General features: G+C 52.1%; 1 protein-coding gene across 2 annotated transcripts in view; it reads right to left on the bottom strand.

Annotated features, from left to right (window-relative positions):
• LOC120942874 (carbonic anhydrase 4-like) overlaps positions 1-15789 on the bottom strand; it is a 58838-nt gene that overhangs the window by 13912 nt on the left and 29137 nt on the right. For both annotated transcript variants that reach the window (XM_040355802.1, XM_040355803.1), the window contains exon 5: positions 13080-13222. In XM_040355802.1, the coding sequence (XP_040211736.1) occupies positions 13080-13222 (143 nt within the window). The remainder of the gene's footprint in view (positions 1-13079; positions 13223-15789) is intronic.

A 15789-nucleotide genomic window follows, 5' to 3' on the forward strand; every position in this document is an offset into this window, starting at 1 on the left:
CCTACACCCGTCCTCACCCAACGCGATCCTCACCCAATGCCGATCCTCACCCAACGCCGATCCTCACCCAACGCCGATATACCGATCTTTATATACCTATCTTTAAATACTGATCCTTATTTACCGTTCTTTATATACCGACAAATAGGGTCAGTAGTCAGCGGATCCCACCATCTGCTGCGCCTTCTACACAGACTCACGCCCTTTATCCCGAAAGAGGACATTGCAGTCGTGGTGGGAACAATCATCAATTCCAGACTGGACTACGCAAATGCCCTCTATCTAGGACTCCCCAAATACCAAATCACTCGTCTGCAAGTCGTTCAAAATACGGAAAAAAAACATGGGAATCAATCTCACCTTCACTGAGCTCCCTTCGCTGAGATCCCTTCACTGAGATCCCTTTGCTGAGATCCCTTCACTTCTTCCCTGAGATCCCTTCACTGAGATCCCTTCACTGAGATCCCTTCACTGAGATCCCTTCACTGAGATGCCTTCACTGAGATCCCTTCGCTGAGATCCCTTCACTGAGATCCCTTCGCTGAGATCCCTTCACTTCTTCACTGAGATCCCTTCCCTGAGATCCCTTCACTGAGATCCCTTCACTGAGATCCCTTCGCTGAGATCCCTTCGCTGAGAACCCTTCGCTGAGATCCCTTCGCTGAGATCCCTTCGCTGAGATCCCTTCACTGAGATCCCTTCACTGAGATCCCTTCACTGAGATGCCTTCACTGAGATCCCTTCATTGCGCTCTGTCTAATACATAAGTGTATTCAAGGAAACGCCCCCCAATATCTATGCGAAAAAATAAAAGCCCATAACCCCAATCGCATTCTGCGATCCACCAATCAAAACCTCCTCCAGATACCCAAAGCCAGATACAAGTCCAAAGGAGATCCAAGATTTGCAGTCCAAGGACCCCGCCTGTGGAATGCACTACCAACCCCCATCCGACTGGACCAATCACATCCCCCATAACTACCAACCCCCATCCGACTGGACCAATCACATCCCCATAACTACCAACCCCCATCCGACTGGACCAATCACATCCCCCATAACTACCAACCCCCATCCGACTGGACCAATCACATCCCCCATAACTACCAACCCCCATCCGACTGGACCAATCACATCCCCCATAACTACCAACCCCCATCCGACTGGACCAATCACATCCCCCATAACTACCAACCCCCATCCGACTGGACCAATCACATCCCCCATAACTACCAACCCCCATCCGACTGGACCAATCACATCCCCCATAACTACCAACCTCCATCCGACTGGACCAATCACATCCCCCATAACTACCAACCACCATCCGACTGGACCAATCACATCCCCCATAACTACCAACCACCATCCGCCTGGACCAATCACATCCTCCATAACTACCAACCCCCATCCGACTGGACCAATCACATCCCCCATAACTACCAACCTCCATCCGACTGGACCAATCACATCCCTCATAACTACCAACCACCATCCGACTGGACCAATCACATCCCTCATAACTACCAACCACCATCCGACTGGACCAATCACATCCCCCATAACTACCAACCACCATCCGACTGGACCAATCACATCCCCCATAACTACCAACCCCCATCCGACTGGACCAATCACATCCCCCATAACTACCAACCCCCATCCGACTGGACCAATCACATCCCCCATAACTACCAACCCCCATCCGACTGGACCAATCACATCCCCCATAACTACCAACCCCCATCCGACTGGACCAATCACATCCCCATAACTACCAACCACCATCCGACTGGACCAATCACATCCCCCATAACTACCAACCCCCATCCGACTGGACCAATCACATCCCCCATAACTACCAACCCCCATCCGACTGGACCAATCACATCCCCCATAATTTCCAACCCCCATCCGACTGGACCAATCACATCCCCCATAACTACCAACCTCCATCCGACTGGACCAATCACATCCCCCATAACTACCAACCCCCATCCGACTGGACCAATCACATCCCCCATAACTACCAACCCCCATCCGACTGGACCAATCACATCCCCCATAACTACCAACCCCCATCCGACTGGACCAATCACATCCCCCATAACTACCAACCACCATCCGACTGGACCAATCACATCCCCCATAACTACCCACCCCCATCCGACTGGACCAATCACATCCCCCATAACTACCAACCACCATCCGACTGGACCAATCACATCCCCCATAACTACCAACCTCCATCCGACTGGACCAATCACATCCCCCATAACTACCAACCACCATCCGACTGGACCAATCACATCCCCCATAACTACCAACCCCCATCCGACTGGACCAATCACATCCCCCATAACTACCAACCTCCATCCGACTGGACCAATCACATCCCCCATAACTACCAACCCCCATCCGACTGGACCAATCACATCCCCCATAACTACCAACCTCCATCCGACTGGACCAATCACATCCCCCATAACTACCAACCCCCATCCGACTGGACCAATCACATCCCCCATAACTACCAACCCCCATCCGACTGGACCAATCACATCCCCCATAACTACCAACCCCCATCCGACTGGACCAATCACATCCCCCATAACTACCAACCCCCATCCGACTGGACCAATCACATCCCCCATAACTACCAACCTCCATCCGACTGGACCAATCACATCCCCCATAACTACCAACCCCCATCCGACTGGACCAATCACATCCCCCATAACTCACAACCCCCATCCGACTGGACCAATCACATCCCCCATAACTACCAACCCCCATCCGACTGGACCAATCACATCCCCATAACTACCAACCCCCATCCGACTGGAACAATCACATCCCCCATAACTACCAACCCCCATCCGACTGGACCAATCACATCCCCCATAACTACCAACCCCCATCCGACTGGACCAATCACATCCCCCATAACTACCAACCACCATCCGACTGGACCAATCACATCCCCCATAACTACCAACCACCATCCGACTGGACCAATCACATCCCCCATAACTACCAACCCCCATCCGACTGGACCAATCACATCTCCCATAACTACCAACCCCCATCCGACTGGACCAATCACATCCCCCATAACTACCAACCTCCATCCGACTGGACCAATCACATCCCCCATAACTACCAACCCCCATCCGACTGGACCAATCACATCCCTCATAACTACCAACCCCCATCCGACTGGACCAATCACATCCCCCATAACTACCAACCCTCATCCGACTGGACCAATCACATCCCCCATAACTACCAACCCCCATCCGACTGGACCAATCACATCCCCCATAACTACCAACCACCATCCGACTGGACCAATCACATCCCCCATAACTACCAACCACCATCCGACTGGACCAATCACATCCCCCATAACTACCAACCCCCATCCGACTGGACCAATCACATCCCCCATAACTACCAACCCCCATCCGACTGGACCAATCACATCCCCTATAACTACCAACCCCCATCCGACTGGACCAATCACATCCCCCATAACTACCAACCACCATCCGACTGGACCAATCACATCCCCCATAACTACCAACCCCCATCCGACTGGACCAATCACATCCTCCATAACTACCAACCACCATCCGACTGGACCAATCACATGCCCCATAACTACCAACCTCCATCCGACTGGACCAATCACATCCCCCATAACTACCCACCCCCATCCGACTGGACCAATCACATCCCCCATAACTACCAACCCCCATCCGACTGGACCAATCACATCCCCCATAACTACCAACCCCCATCCGACTGGACCAATCACATCCCCCATAACTACCAACCCCCATCCGACTGGACCAATCACATCCCCCATAACTACCAACCACCATCCGACTGGACCAATCACATCCCCCATAACTACCAACCCCCATCCGACTGGACCAATCACATCCCCCATAACTACCAACCCCCATCCGACTGGACCAATCACATCCTCCATAACTACCAACCCCCATCCGACTGGACCAATCACATCCCCCATAACTACCAACCACCATCCGACTGGACCAATCACATCCCCCATAACTACCAACCCCCATCCGACTGGACCAATCACATCCCCCATAACTACCCACCCCCATCCGACTGGACCAATCACATCCCCCATAACTACCAACCCCCATCCGACTGGACCAATCACATCCCCCATAACTACCAATCACCATTCGACTGAACCAATCACATCCCCCATAACTACCAACCACCATCCGACTGGACCAATCACATCCCCCATAACTACCAACCACCATCCGACTGGACCAATCACATCCCCCATAACTACCAACCACCATCCGACTGGACCAATCACATCCCCCATAACTACCAACCCCCATCCGACTGGACCAATCACATCCCCCATAACTACCAACCACCATCCGCCTGGACCAATCACATCCCCCATAACTACCAACCACCATCCGACTGGACCAATCACATCCCCCATAACTACCAACCACCATCCGATTGGACCAATCACATCCCCCATAACTACCAACCACCATCCGACTGGACCAATCACATCCCCCATAACTACCAACCACCATCCGACTAGACCAATCACATCCCCCATAACTACCAACCCCCATCCGACTGGACCAATCACATCCCCCATAACTACCAACCCCCATCCGACTGGACCAATCACATCCCCCATAACTACCAACCACCATCCGACTGGACCAATCACATCCCCCATAACTACCGACCCCCATCCGACTGGACCAATCACATCCCCCATAACTACCAACCCCCATCCGACTGGACCAATCACATCCCCCATAACTACCAACCCCCATCCGACTGGACCAATCACATCCCCCATAACTACCAACCACCATCCGACTGGACCAATCACATCCCCCATAACTACCAACCTCCATCCGACTGGACCAATCACATTCCCCATAACTACCAACCCCCATCCGACTGGACCAATCACATCCCCCATAACTACCAACCTCCATCCGACTGGATCAATCACATCCCCCATAACTACCAACCCCCATCCGACTGGACAAATCACATCCCCCATAACTACCAACCCCCATCCGACTGGACAAATCACATCCCCCATAACTACCAACCCCCATCCGACTGGACCAATCACATCCTCCATAACTACCAACCCCCATCCGACTGGACCAATCACATCCCCCATAACTACCAACCACCATCCGACTGGACCAATCACATCCCCCATAACTACCAACCTCCATCCGACTGGACCAATCACATCCCCCATAACTACCAACCCCCATCCGACTGGACCAATCACATCCCCCATAACTACCAACCCCCATTCGACTGGACCAATCACATCCCCCATAACTACTGTGACGGTATCGGTATGATATCCCCATCAACGTTCCCTTCTTCCCATAATGAAAATCACCCCCCGATATTCCACGAGGAGGGATATCCCTGGAATCGCCCAGAAAGCCACACATGAGACAAGCTTACTGCTAGAACAAGACACTTTATTGACACAAAAACTCAGCTTATATGTGGTTACAGCCTGTTAGGAACGCCCCCCTCACACAGTGGGGTTTCCCATACAGATTATAGGAGACAAGTCGGAGCCGACCCTGCAGACACGTTTCTTTAGATAAAGACATCGGTGGGGTTAAATACTAGTTGTAACAGCCTGACCACAATGAAGCAATCAGAATAATTAACATGAGCCACTTATCTAATCATTGTAAACAGTAAGGCCGGTCTCCTTCCCACACACAATAAATCAATTACCATTTGAACTAGGGAGCTGGCTGAGGAAGGGTCATTAACATGTCAATAGCTTGTAACACATGAATCCATCTAACCCACAATTTAACCAAGCAGGGAGATTTACACTGACATATCCTTCACAATGGCCCCCCTTTTGCTCCCTGCTCCGGCAAATCCGGTTGGACCTTCCCTGGTCCAGTAGGGTTGACGGGTTCAGAGCTTTTAGTCCGAGGTTAACTCCGTTTGGCGTGACTGACCTCCATTGGTAACTGCTTCCGACTCAGGTATGCCACCGGGTTGTCAGATCACACGCCGGTCAGTCCCCAAGTCTTTGTGCGATCTGCAAAGTCACCAGAAGTCAGTGTGAAGACAGCGAATGGGTCTGTGCGCCGCCGTCTAGGTGTCCCGCTATGGGAGGGGGCAGGTTATGGCTCTGAAGTGACAATCACAGGAGATTCATAAAAAGAAAAAGTTATATTTGTTGAAATGCTGTAGCACTGGTGCTCAGAGTCCGGGGGGGGGGGGGGGGAGGGGACTCAGAGCCCCATAAGGTCAGCCACCCCCTGCTCCCTCCGCAGCCGCCGGTTCTCCTCTTGGAGCTTCTCCAGCTCCATCTCCAGTTCATGGAGCCTGGGGGGGTCAGCCTGCTGTGACCTCAGGTGGTTGTTCTCCTCCTCCATGCGGCTTATGCACTCCTCCAGCTCTATGTACTCACGGATCAGCTCCTGCTTGCTCATGTCCTGCAGGCTCTCCACGTGGTCCTTCATCATCAGGAACTGGGTGGTGGTGTAAGGGGCCACCGGTGGGCCCTTGGCGAACATCTCGGCCCGCATCTGGGACGCCCGCTGCGATTCCATCTCCTCCAGTCGCTTCTTCTCCTCCCAGGTCCGCTGGTTAAATGACTTCCAGGACCTCTTCTTCTTGGAGGGTAGCTGGCGGTGCCTCTTTCTGCCCAGCTCCCTCCAAGGCCCCTCCGGCTCATGGCTGTCGCCCATGACCAGCTGACAATGGTGTTCCCTGTTGTCCGTAATAACAAATTGTACCATGAGGGCTTCGTAAGGGGTGCCCAATGGTTCTTCCTGACCCAGCTCCTGGGGATCCCAAGCTGAGTCTACACAATGGGCTGCTGCTGGTGGGCGGTACCCAGGTTGAGACCAATTTGACCTGGTGTTGTCATTCATGGGGCAATTCTGCTTGAAGTGACCCAACTGTTTGCACCGAAAGCAGCGTTGTTCGTTGTCCTCCTGGCGTGGGTAGCGAGGGCTATATGTCATCGGTCTGTTAGGCGGTTGGTATCTAGCGGCTGGTGGGTGTGAGGGCGCCGTTGGTTGTGGGGGTTGTACCCGTGGTGTGACCTGGTTTGTCTTGCGAGTATCCGCATATTCATCCGCCAACTTCGCGGCCTCTGGTAGAGTCATGGGCCTGCGATCTGTCACCCAATCCTTGACGTCCGTCTGGATGTGATTGTAAAATTGCTCCAGGAGCATTAGTTGCAAAATGTCCTCTGCGGTGGTGGCCTGGCTGCTGTTAACCCAGTTAGAGGCCGACAGGGACAGCTGGCATGCCCATTCTGCGTAAGAGTCTTCCGTGGTTTTGCGTGAGTCCTTGAACTTCTGTCGGTGGGACTCTGGGGTTACTGCATAACGAGCCAGGAGCGCTTCTTTAACCCTGGCGTAGCTATGGATATCCTGATCTGGCACGGTCCGGAAAGCATCAGAAGCTTTGCCTGACAGTTTGCCTGACAATATTGCAACCCACCCTCCTCTAGCTATTCGGTGCAGGTTACATTGTCGCTCAAAATCCGTCAGGTAGTTATCAATCTCACAGTCCTTTTCATCAAAAGCTTTAAAAGCGCTAAACGGAATCTTCCTTGTGTCTGCTGTGCTGTACTCACTGTTCGTAGAAGGTGCGGCTGCTTGTTGGACTGCTGCCAGTTTTAACTGTAGTTCTGCGTCCCTTATTTGTTTATCCTTCTGTAGCTCTGCGTCCCTTATTTGTTTATCCTTCTGTAGCTCTGCGTCCCTTATTTGTTTAGCCTCCTGTAGCTCTGCGTCTCTTATTTGTTTATCCTCCTGTAGTTCTGCGTCTCTTATTTCTTTAGCCTTCTGTAGCTCTGCGTTTACTAACATGTCCATCACTTTCAGCACCACATCCGGCGTTGGGTTCGGGCCGAACCACGCTAGCTTCTCTCTCATTAGCTTGTTGGCTGGCGATTCCTCCTCCTGAATCACTGGTGTCTCCATCTCTTGTACTGCTGGCGTTGCTGCAATCCCGTCCTCCTGGTCTAGCTCCATTGATTCTGCTATGATGACCCGCTTGGTTTTGTTGCTAGCAATCCTTCCACGAACTTCCAGTAGTTCTTCCAGTGTCTGCTTGGAATCCGGGTGTAAAGGGGAATAGAAGGGAAGATCCCGCTGCTACCAACCAATTTGTGACGGTATCGGTATGATATCCCCGTCAACGTTCCCTTCTTCCCATAACGAAAATCACCCCCCGATATTCCACGAGGAGGGATATCCCTGGAATCGCCCAGAAAGCCACACATGAGACAAGCTTACTGCTAGAACAAGACACTTTATTGACACAAAAACTCAGCTTATATGTGGTTACAGCCTGTTAGGAACGCCCCCCTCACACAGTGGGGTTTCCCATACAGATTATAGGAGACAAGTCGGAGCCGACCATGCAGACACGTTTCTTTAGATAAAGACATCAGCGGAGTTAAATACTAGTTGTAACAGCCTGACCACAATGAAGCAATCAGAATAATTAACATGAGCCACTTATCTAATCATTGTAAACAGTAAGGCCGGTCTCCTTCCCATACACAATAAATCAATTACCATTTGAACTAGGGAGCTGGCTGAGGAAGGGTCATTAACATGTCAATAGCTTGTGACACATGAATCCATCTAACCCACAATTTAACCAAGCAGGGAGATTTACACTGACATATCCTTCACAACTACCAACCCCCATCCGACTGGACCAATCACATCCCCCATAACTACCAACCCCCATCCGACTGGACCAATCACATCCCCCATAACTACCAACCCCCATCCGACTGGACCAATCACATCCCCCATAACTACCAACCTCCATCCGACTGGACCAATCACATCCCTCATAACTACCAACCCCCATCCGACTGGACCAATCACATCCCCCATAACTACCAACCCCCATCCGACTGGACCAATAACATCCCCCATAACTACCAACCTCCATCTGACTGGACCAATCACATCCCTCATAACTACCAACCTCCATCCGACTGGACCAATCACATCCCCCATAACTACCAACCACCATCCCACTGGACCAATCACATCCCCCATAACTACCACCTCCATCCGACTGGACCAATCACATCCCCCATAACTACCAACCCCCATCCGACTGGACCAATCACATCCTCCATAACTACCAACCCCCATCCGACTGGACCAATCACATCCCCCATAACTACCAACCACCATCCGACTGGACCAATCACATCCCCCATAACTACCAACCTCCATCCGACTGGACCAATCACATCCCCCATAACTACCAACCCCCATCCGACTGGACCAATCACATCCCCCATAACTACCAACTACCATCCGACTGGAACAATCACATCCCCCATAACTACCAACCCCCATCCGACTGGACCAATCACATCCCCCATAACTACCAACCTCCATCCGACTGGACCAATCACATCCCCCATAACTACCAACTACCATCCGACTGGACCAATCACATCCCCCATAACTACCAACCCCCATCCGACTGGACCAATCACATCCCCCATAACGACCAACCTCCATCCGACTGGACCAATCACATCCCCCATAACTACCAACCCCCATCCGACTGGACCAATCACATCCCCCATAACTACCAACCAGCATCCGACTGGACCAATCACATCCCCCATAACTACCAACCACCATCCGACTGGACCAATCACATCCCCCATAACTACCAACCTCCATCCGACTGGACCAATCACATCCCCCATAACTACCAACCCCCATCCGACTGGACCAATCACATCCCCCATAACTACCAACCCCCATCCGACCAATCACATCCCATAACTACCAACCTCCATCCGACTGGACCAATCACATCCCCCATAACTACCAACCACCATCCGACTGGACCAATCACATCCCCCATAACTACCACCACCATCCGACTGACCAATCACATCCCCCATAACTACCAACCTCCATCCACTGGACCAATCACATCCCCCATAACTACCAACCCCCATCCGACCAATCACATCCCCCATAACTACCAACCTCCATCCGACTGGACCAATCACATCCCCCATAACTACCACCCCCATCCGACTGGACCAATCACATCCCCCATAACTACCAACCCCCATCCGACCAATCACATCCCCCATAACTACCAACCCCCATCCAACTGGACCAATCACATCCCCCATAACTACCAACCCCCATCCGACTGGACCAATCACATCCCCCATAACTACCAACCTCCATCCGACTGGACCAATCACATCCCCCATAACTACCAACCCCCATCCGACTGGACCAATCACATCCCCCATAACTACCAACCCCCATCCGACTGGACCAATCACATCCCCATAACTACCAACCCCCATCCGACTGGACCAATCACATCCCCCATAACTACCAACCCCCATCCGACTGGACCAATCACATCCCCCATAACTACCAACCCCCATCCGACTGGACCAATCACATCCCCCATAACTACCAACCCCCATCCGACTGGACCAATCACATCCCCCATAACTACCCACCACCATCCGACTGGACCAATCACATCCCCCATAACTACCAACCCCCATCCGACTGGACCAATCACATCCCCCATAACTACCAACCCCCATCCGACTGGACCAATCACTTCCCCTATAACTACCAACCTCCATCCGACTGGACCAATCACATCCCCCATAAATACCAACCCCCATCCGACTGGACCAATCACATCCCCCATAACTACCAACCCCCATCCGACTGGACCAATCACATCCCCCATAACTACCAACCACCATCCGACTGGACCAATCACATCCTCCATAACTACCAACCCCCATCCGACTGGACCAATCACATCCCCCATAACTACCAACCCCCATCCGACTGGACCAATCACATCCCCCATAACTACCAACCCCCATCCGACTGGACCAATCACATCCCCATAACTACCAACCTCCATCCGACTGGACCAATCACATCCCCCATAACTACCAACCCCCATCCGACTGGACCAATCACATCCCCCATAACTACCAACCCCCATCCGACTGGACCAATCACATCCCCCATAACTACCAACCCCCATCCGACCAATCACATCCCCCATAACTACCAACCCCCATCCGACTGGACCAATCACATCCCCCATAACTACCAACCCCAATCCGACTGGACCAATCACATCCCCCATAACTACCAACCCCCATCCGACTGGACCAATCACATCCCCCATAACTACCAACCTCCATCCGACTGGACCAATCACATCCCCCATAACTACCAACCCCTATCCGACTGGACCAATCACATCCCCCATAACTACCAACCTCCATCCGACTGGTCCAATCACATCCCCCATAACTACCAACCCCCATCCGACTGAACCAATCACATCCCCCATAACTACCAACCCCCATCCGACTGGACCAATCACATCCCCCATAACCACCAACCCCCATCCGACTGGACCAATCACATCCCCCATAACTACCAACCCCCATCCGACTGGACCAATCACATCCCCCATAACTACCAACCCCCATCCGACTGGAACAATCACATCCCCCATAACTACCAACCTCCATCCGACTGGACCAATCACATCCCCCATAACTACCAACCCCCATCCGACTGGACCAATCACATCCCCCATAACTACCAACCCCCATCCGACTGGACCAATCACATCCCCCATAACTACCAACCTCCATCCGACTGGACCAATCACATCCCCCATAACTACCAACCTCCATCCGACTGGACCAATCACATCCCCCATAACTACCAACCTCCATCCGACTGGACCAATCACATCCCCCATAACTACCAACCCCCATCCGACTGGACCAATCACATCCCCCATAACTACCCACCCCCATCCGACTGGACCAATCACATCCCCCATAACTACCAACCTCCATCCGACTGGACCAATCACATCCCCCATAACTACCCACCCCCATCCGACTGGACCAATCACATCCCCCATAACTACCAACCCCCATCCGACTGGACCAATCACATCCCCCATAACTACCCACCCCCATCCGACTGGACCAATCACATCCCCCATAACTACCAACCCCCATCCGACTGGACCAATCACATCCCCCATAACTACCAACCCCCATCCGACTGGACCAATCACATCCCCCATAACTACCAACCCCCATCCGACTGGACCATCCCCCATAACTACCAACCCCCATCCGACTGGACCAATCACATCCCCCATAACTACCAACCTCCATCCGACTGGACCAATCACATCCCCCATAACTACCAACCACCATCCGACTGGACCAATCACATCCCCCATAACTACCAACCCCCATCCGACTGGACAAATCACATCCCCCATAACTACCAACCCCCATCCGACTGGACCATCCCCCATAACTACCAACCCCCATCCGACTGGACCAATCACATCCCCCATAACTACCAACCTCCATCCGACTGGACCAATCACATCCCCCATAACTACCAACCCCCATCCGACTGGACCAATCACATCCCCCATAACTACCAACCTCCATCCGACTGGACCAATCACATCCCCCATAACTACCAACCCCCATCCGACTGGACCAATCACATCCCCCATAACTACCAACCCCCATCCGACTGGACCATCCCCCATAACTACCAACGCTCATACAGGACCCCTCTAGTGTTAGCGGGGGGGGGATGCTCGTACAGGACCCCTCTAGTGTTAGCGGGGGGGGGGGCGCTCGTACAGGACCCCTCTAGTGTTAGCGGGGGGGGGCGCTCGTACAGGACCCCTCTAGTGTTAGCGGGGGGACGCTCGTACAGGACCCCTCTAGTGTTAGTGGGGGTGGCGCTCGTACAGGACCCCTCTAGTGTTAGTGGGGGGGACGCTCGTACAGGACCCCTCTAGTGTTAGCGGGGGGGACGCTCGTACAGGACCCCTCTAGTGTTAGCGGGGGGGGGGGGCGCTCGTACAGGACCCCTCTAGTGTTAGCGGGGGGGGGGCGCTCGTACTGGACCCCTTTAGAGTTAGCGCTGACTTACCTCCATGGGGAATTGTCTGCCGGTCAGTCGATGCTCCGACCCCGCGCTGCCGTTATCCCAGTGAAAATGAAAGGCTCTGGCGGTGTAGGGAGACGACAGACCCCCCCCAGACATGGAGACTCCATCGCCAACCGCGACCTCCACTGTGGAGACAATTCAGAACAATGTAAGAAGAAGTGCGCTCAGTATATCTATGGTGTAATTGAGGGGTGCTCTGTATATCTATGGTGTAAAGGAGGGGCGCTCGGTGTATCTATGGTGTAAAGGAGGGGCGCTCGGTATATCTATGGTGTAATTGAGGGGTGCTCGGTATATCTATGGTGTAATTGAGGGGTGCTCGGTGTATCTATGGTGTAATTGAGGGGTGCTCGGTATATCTATGGTGTAAAGGAGGGGTGCTCGGTGTATCTATGGTGTAATTGAGGGGTGCTCGGTATATCTATGGTGTAAAGGAGGGGTGCTCAGTATATCCAGGGTGTAAAGGAGGGTCGCTCGGTATATCTATGGTGTAAAGGAGGGGCGCTCGGTATATCTATGGTGTAAAGGAGGGGCGCTCGGTATATACAGGGTGTAAAGGAGGGGCGCTCGGTGTATCTATGGTGTAAAGGAGGGGCGCTCGGTATATCCAGGGTGTAAAGGAGGGGCGCTCGGTGTATCTATGGTGTAATTGAGGGGCGCTCGGTGTATCTAGGGTGTAAAGGAGGGGCGCTCGGTGTATCCAGGGTGTAATTGAGGGGCGCTCGGTGTATCTAGGGTGTAAAGGAGGGGCGCTCGGTGTATCTAGGGTGTAAAGGAGGGGCGCTCGGTGTATCTATGGTGTAACTGAGGGGTGCTCGGTGTATCTATGGTGTAATTGAGGGGTGCTCGGTATATCTATGGTGTAATTGAGGGGTGCTCGGTATATCTATGGTGTAAAGGAGGGGTGCTCGGTATATCTATGGTGTAAAGGAGGGGCGCTCGGTGTATCTATGGTGTAATTGAGGGGTGCTCGGTATATCTATGGTGTAATTGAGGGGTGCTCGGTATATCTATGGTGTAAAGGAGGGGTGCTCGGTATATCTATGGTGTAAAGGAGGGGCGCTCGGTATATCTATGGTGTAAAGGAGGGGCGCTCGGTATATCTATTGTGTAAAGGAGGGGCGCTCGGTATATCTATGGTGTAATTGAGGGGTGCTCGGTGTATCTATGGTGTAATTGAGGGGCGCTCGGTATATCTATGGTGTAAAGGAGGGGCGCTCGGTATATCTATGGTGTAAAGGAGGGGCGCTCGGTATATCTATGGTGTAAAGGAGGGGTGCTCGGTATATCCAGGGTGTAATTGAGGGGCGCTCGGTATATCTATGGTGTAAAGGAGGGGCGCTCGGTGTATCTATGGTGTAAAGGAGGGGCGTTCGGTGTATCTATGGTGTAATTGAGGGGCGCTCGGTATATCTATGGTGTAAAGGAGGGGCGTTCGGTGTATCTATGGTGTAATTGAGGGGCGCTCGGTGTATCTATGGTGTAAAGGAGGGGCGTTCGGTGTATCTATGGTGTAATTGAGGGGCGCTCGGTATATCTATGGTGTAAAGGAGGGGCGTTCGGTGTATCTATGGTGTAATTGAGGGGTGCTCGGTATATCTATGGTGTAAAGGAGGGGCGTTCGGTGTATCTATGGTGTAATTGAGGGGTGCTCGGTGTGATACATTTGCCTATATGTCTCAGTGTACTGCTCCCTGCTAGCCATATGGGTAGAGGTAGAAAGGAATTTCATGTGTGATTCATTCCTCTGACCGGTTATTGACGTGCTAATGTCCCCTCACTATTCTAAAGGGTAATTGATCTATTGTGTTGTGTAAAGAAGATCTGTGTTTACCCTTAAAAGATGTGTATTGTATCATCAGGCTAAATGATTAGAGAAGTAGTATGTTAATTATTCTGATTGCTTCAGTGTAGTAATTAACTCCACTGATGTCTTTATCTAAAGAAATGTGTCTGCATGGTCGGCTCCGACTTGTCTCCTATAATCTGTATGGGAAACCCCACTGTGTGAGGGGGGCGTTCCTAACAGGCTGTAACCACATATAAGCTGAGGTTTTGTGTCAATAAAGTGTCTTGTTCTAGCAGTAAGCTTGTCTCATGTGTGGGGAATCCTGTGATGTTGATGAAGCCGGATGGTTGGGGAATCAAAACAAATGTGACCAGGCTACGCCGCCGACGCACGTTTCATAAGTATTACGTCTTCAGGGGGGCGTGCCTGGTCACGTGTTTTTGTCTTGTGAAATGCGGAAGTGAATTTTTGGATTGACATAGGTCGCGGCCAATTACAGCGCAGTCCCAGTGGCGGCTTGGGCATAACAACTCAAATTCCAGTATCTATAACTAGAAAATGAAATTTGCAAGCAGTGAGCTGCCAAAGTCTTCAGTGTTGTCACATGAAAAGATACAAGGGGTGTACTTACTTTTGTCACATACTGGACATATATTCATATACCTCTTTTAGATCGTGGCCCGGATTCACAAAGGAGTTACGCTGAGTAACTCTGAGTGCGGGCCGTCGCAACTCGGCGCCTGATTCATAGAATCGGATACGCCTCACAGATGCCTAGATACGAGCGATGTAAGTCTCCTACGCCGCCATAACTTAGAGCGCAAGTTGTTTCTGAATACAGGACATGGCACTCTAAGTTACGGCGGCGTAGTGTATCAGATGAGGGAAGGTAAAGATAAAGAT

Source organism: Rana temporaria, chromosome 6 (genome assembly GCF_905171775.1).
Source record: "Rana temporaria chromosome 6, aRanTem1.1, whole genome shotgun sequence".
Taxonomy (NCBI): Eukaryota; Metazoa; Chordata; class Amphibia; order Anura; family Ranidae; genus Rana; species Rana temporaria.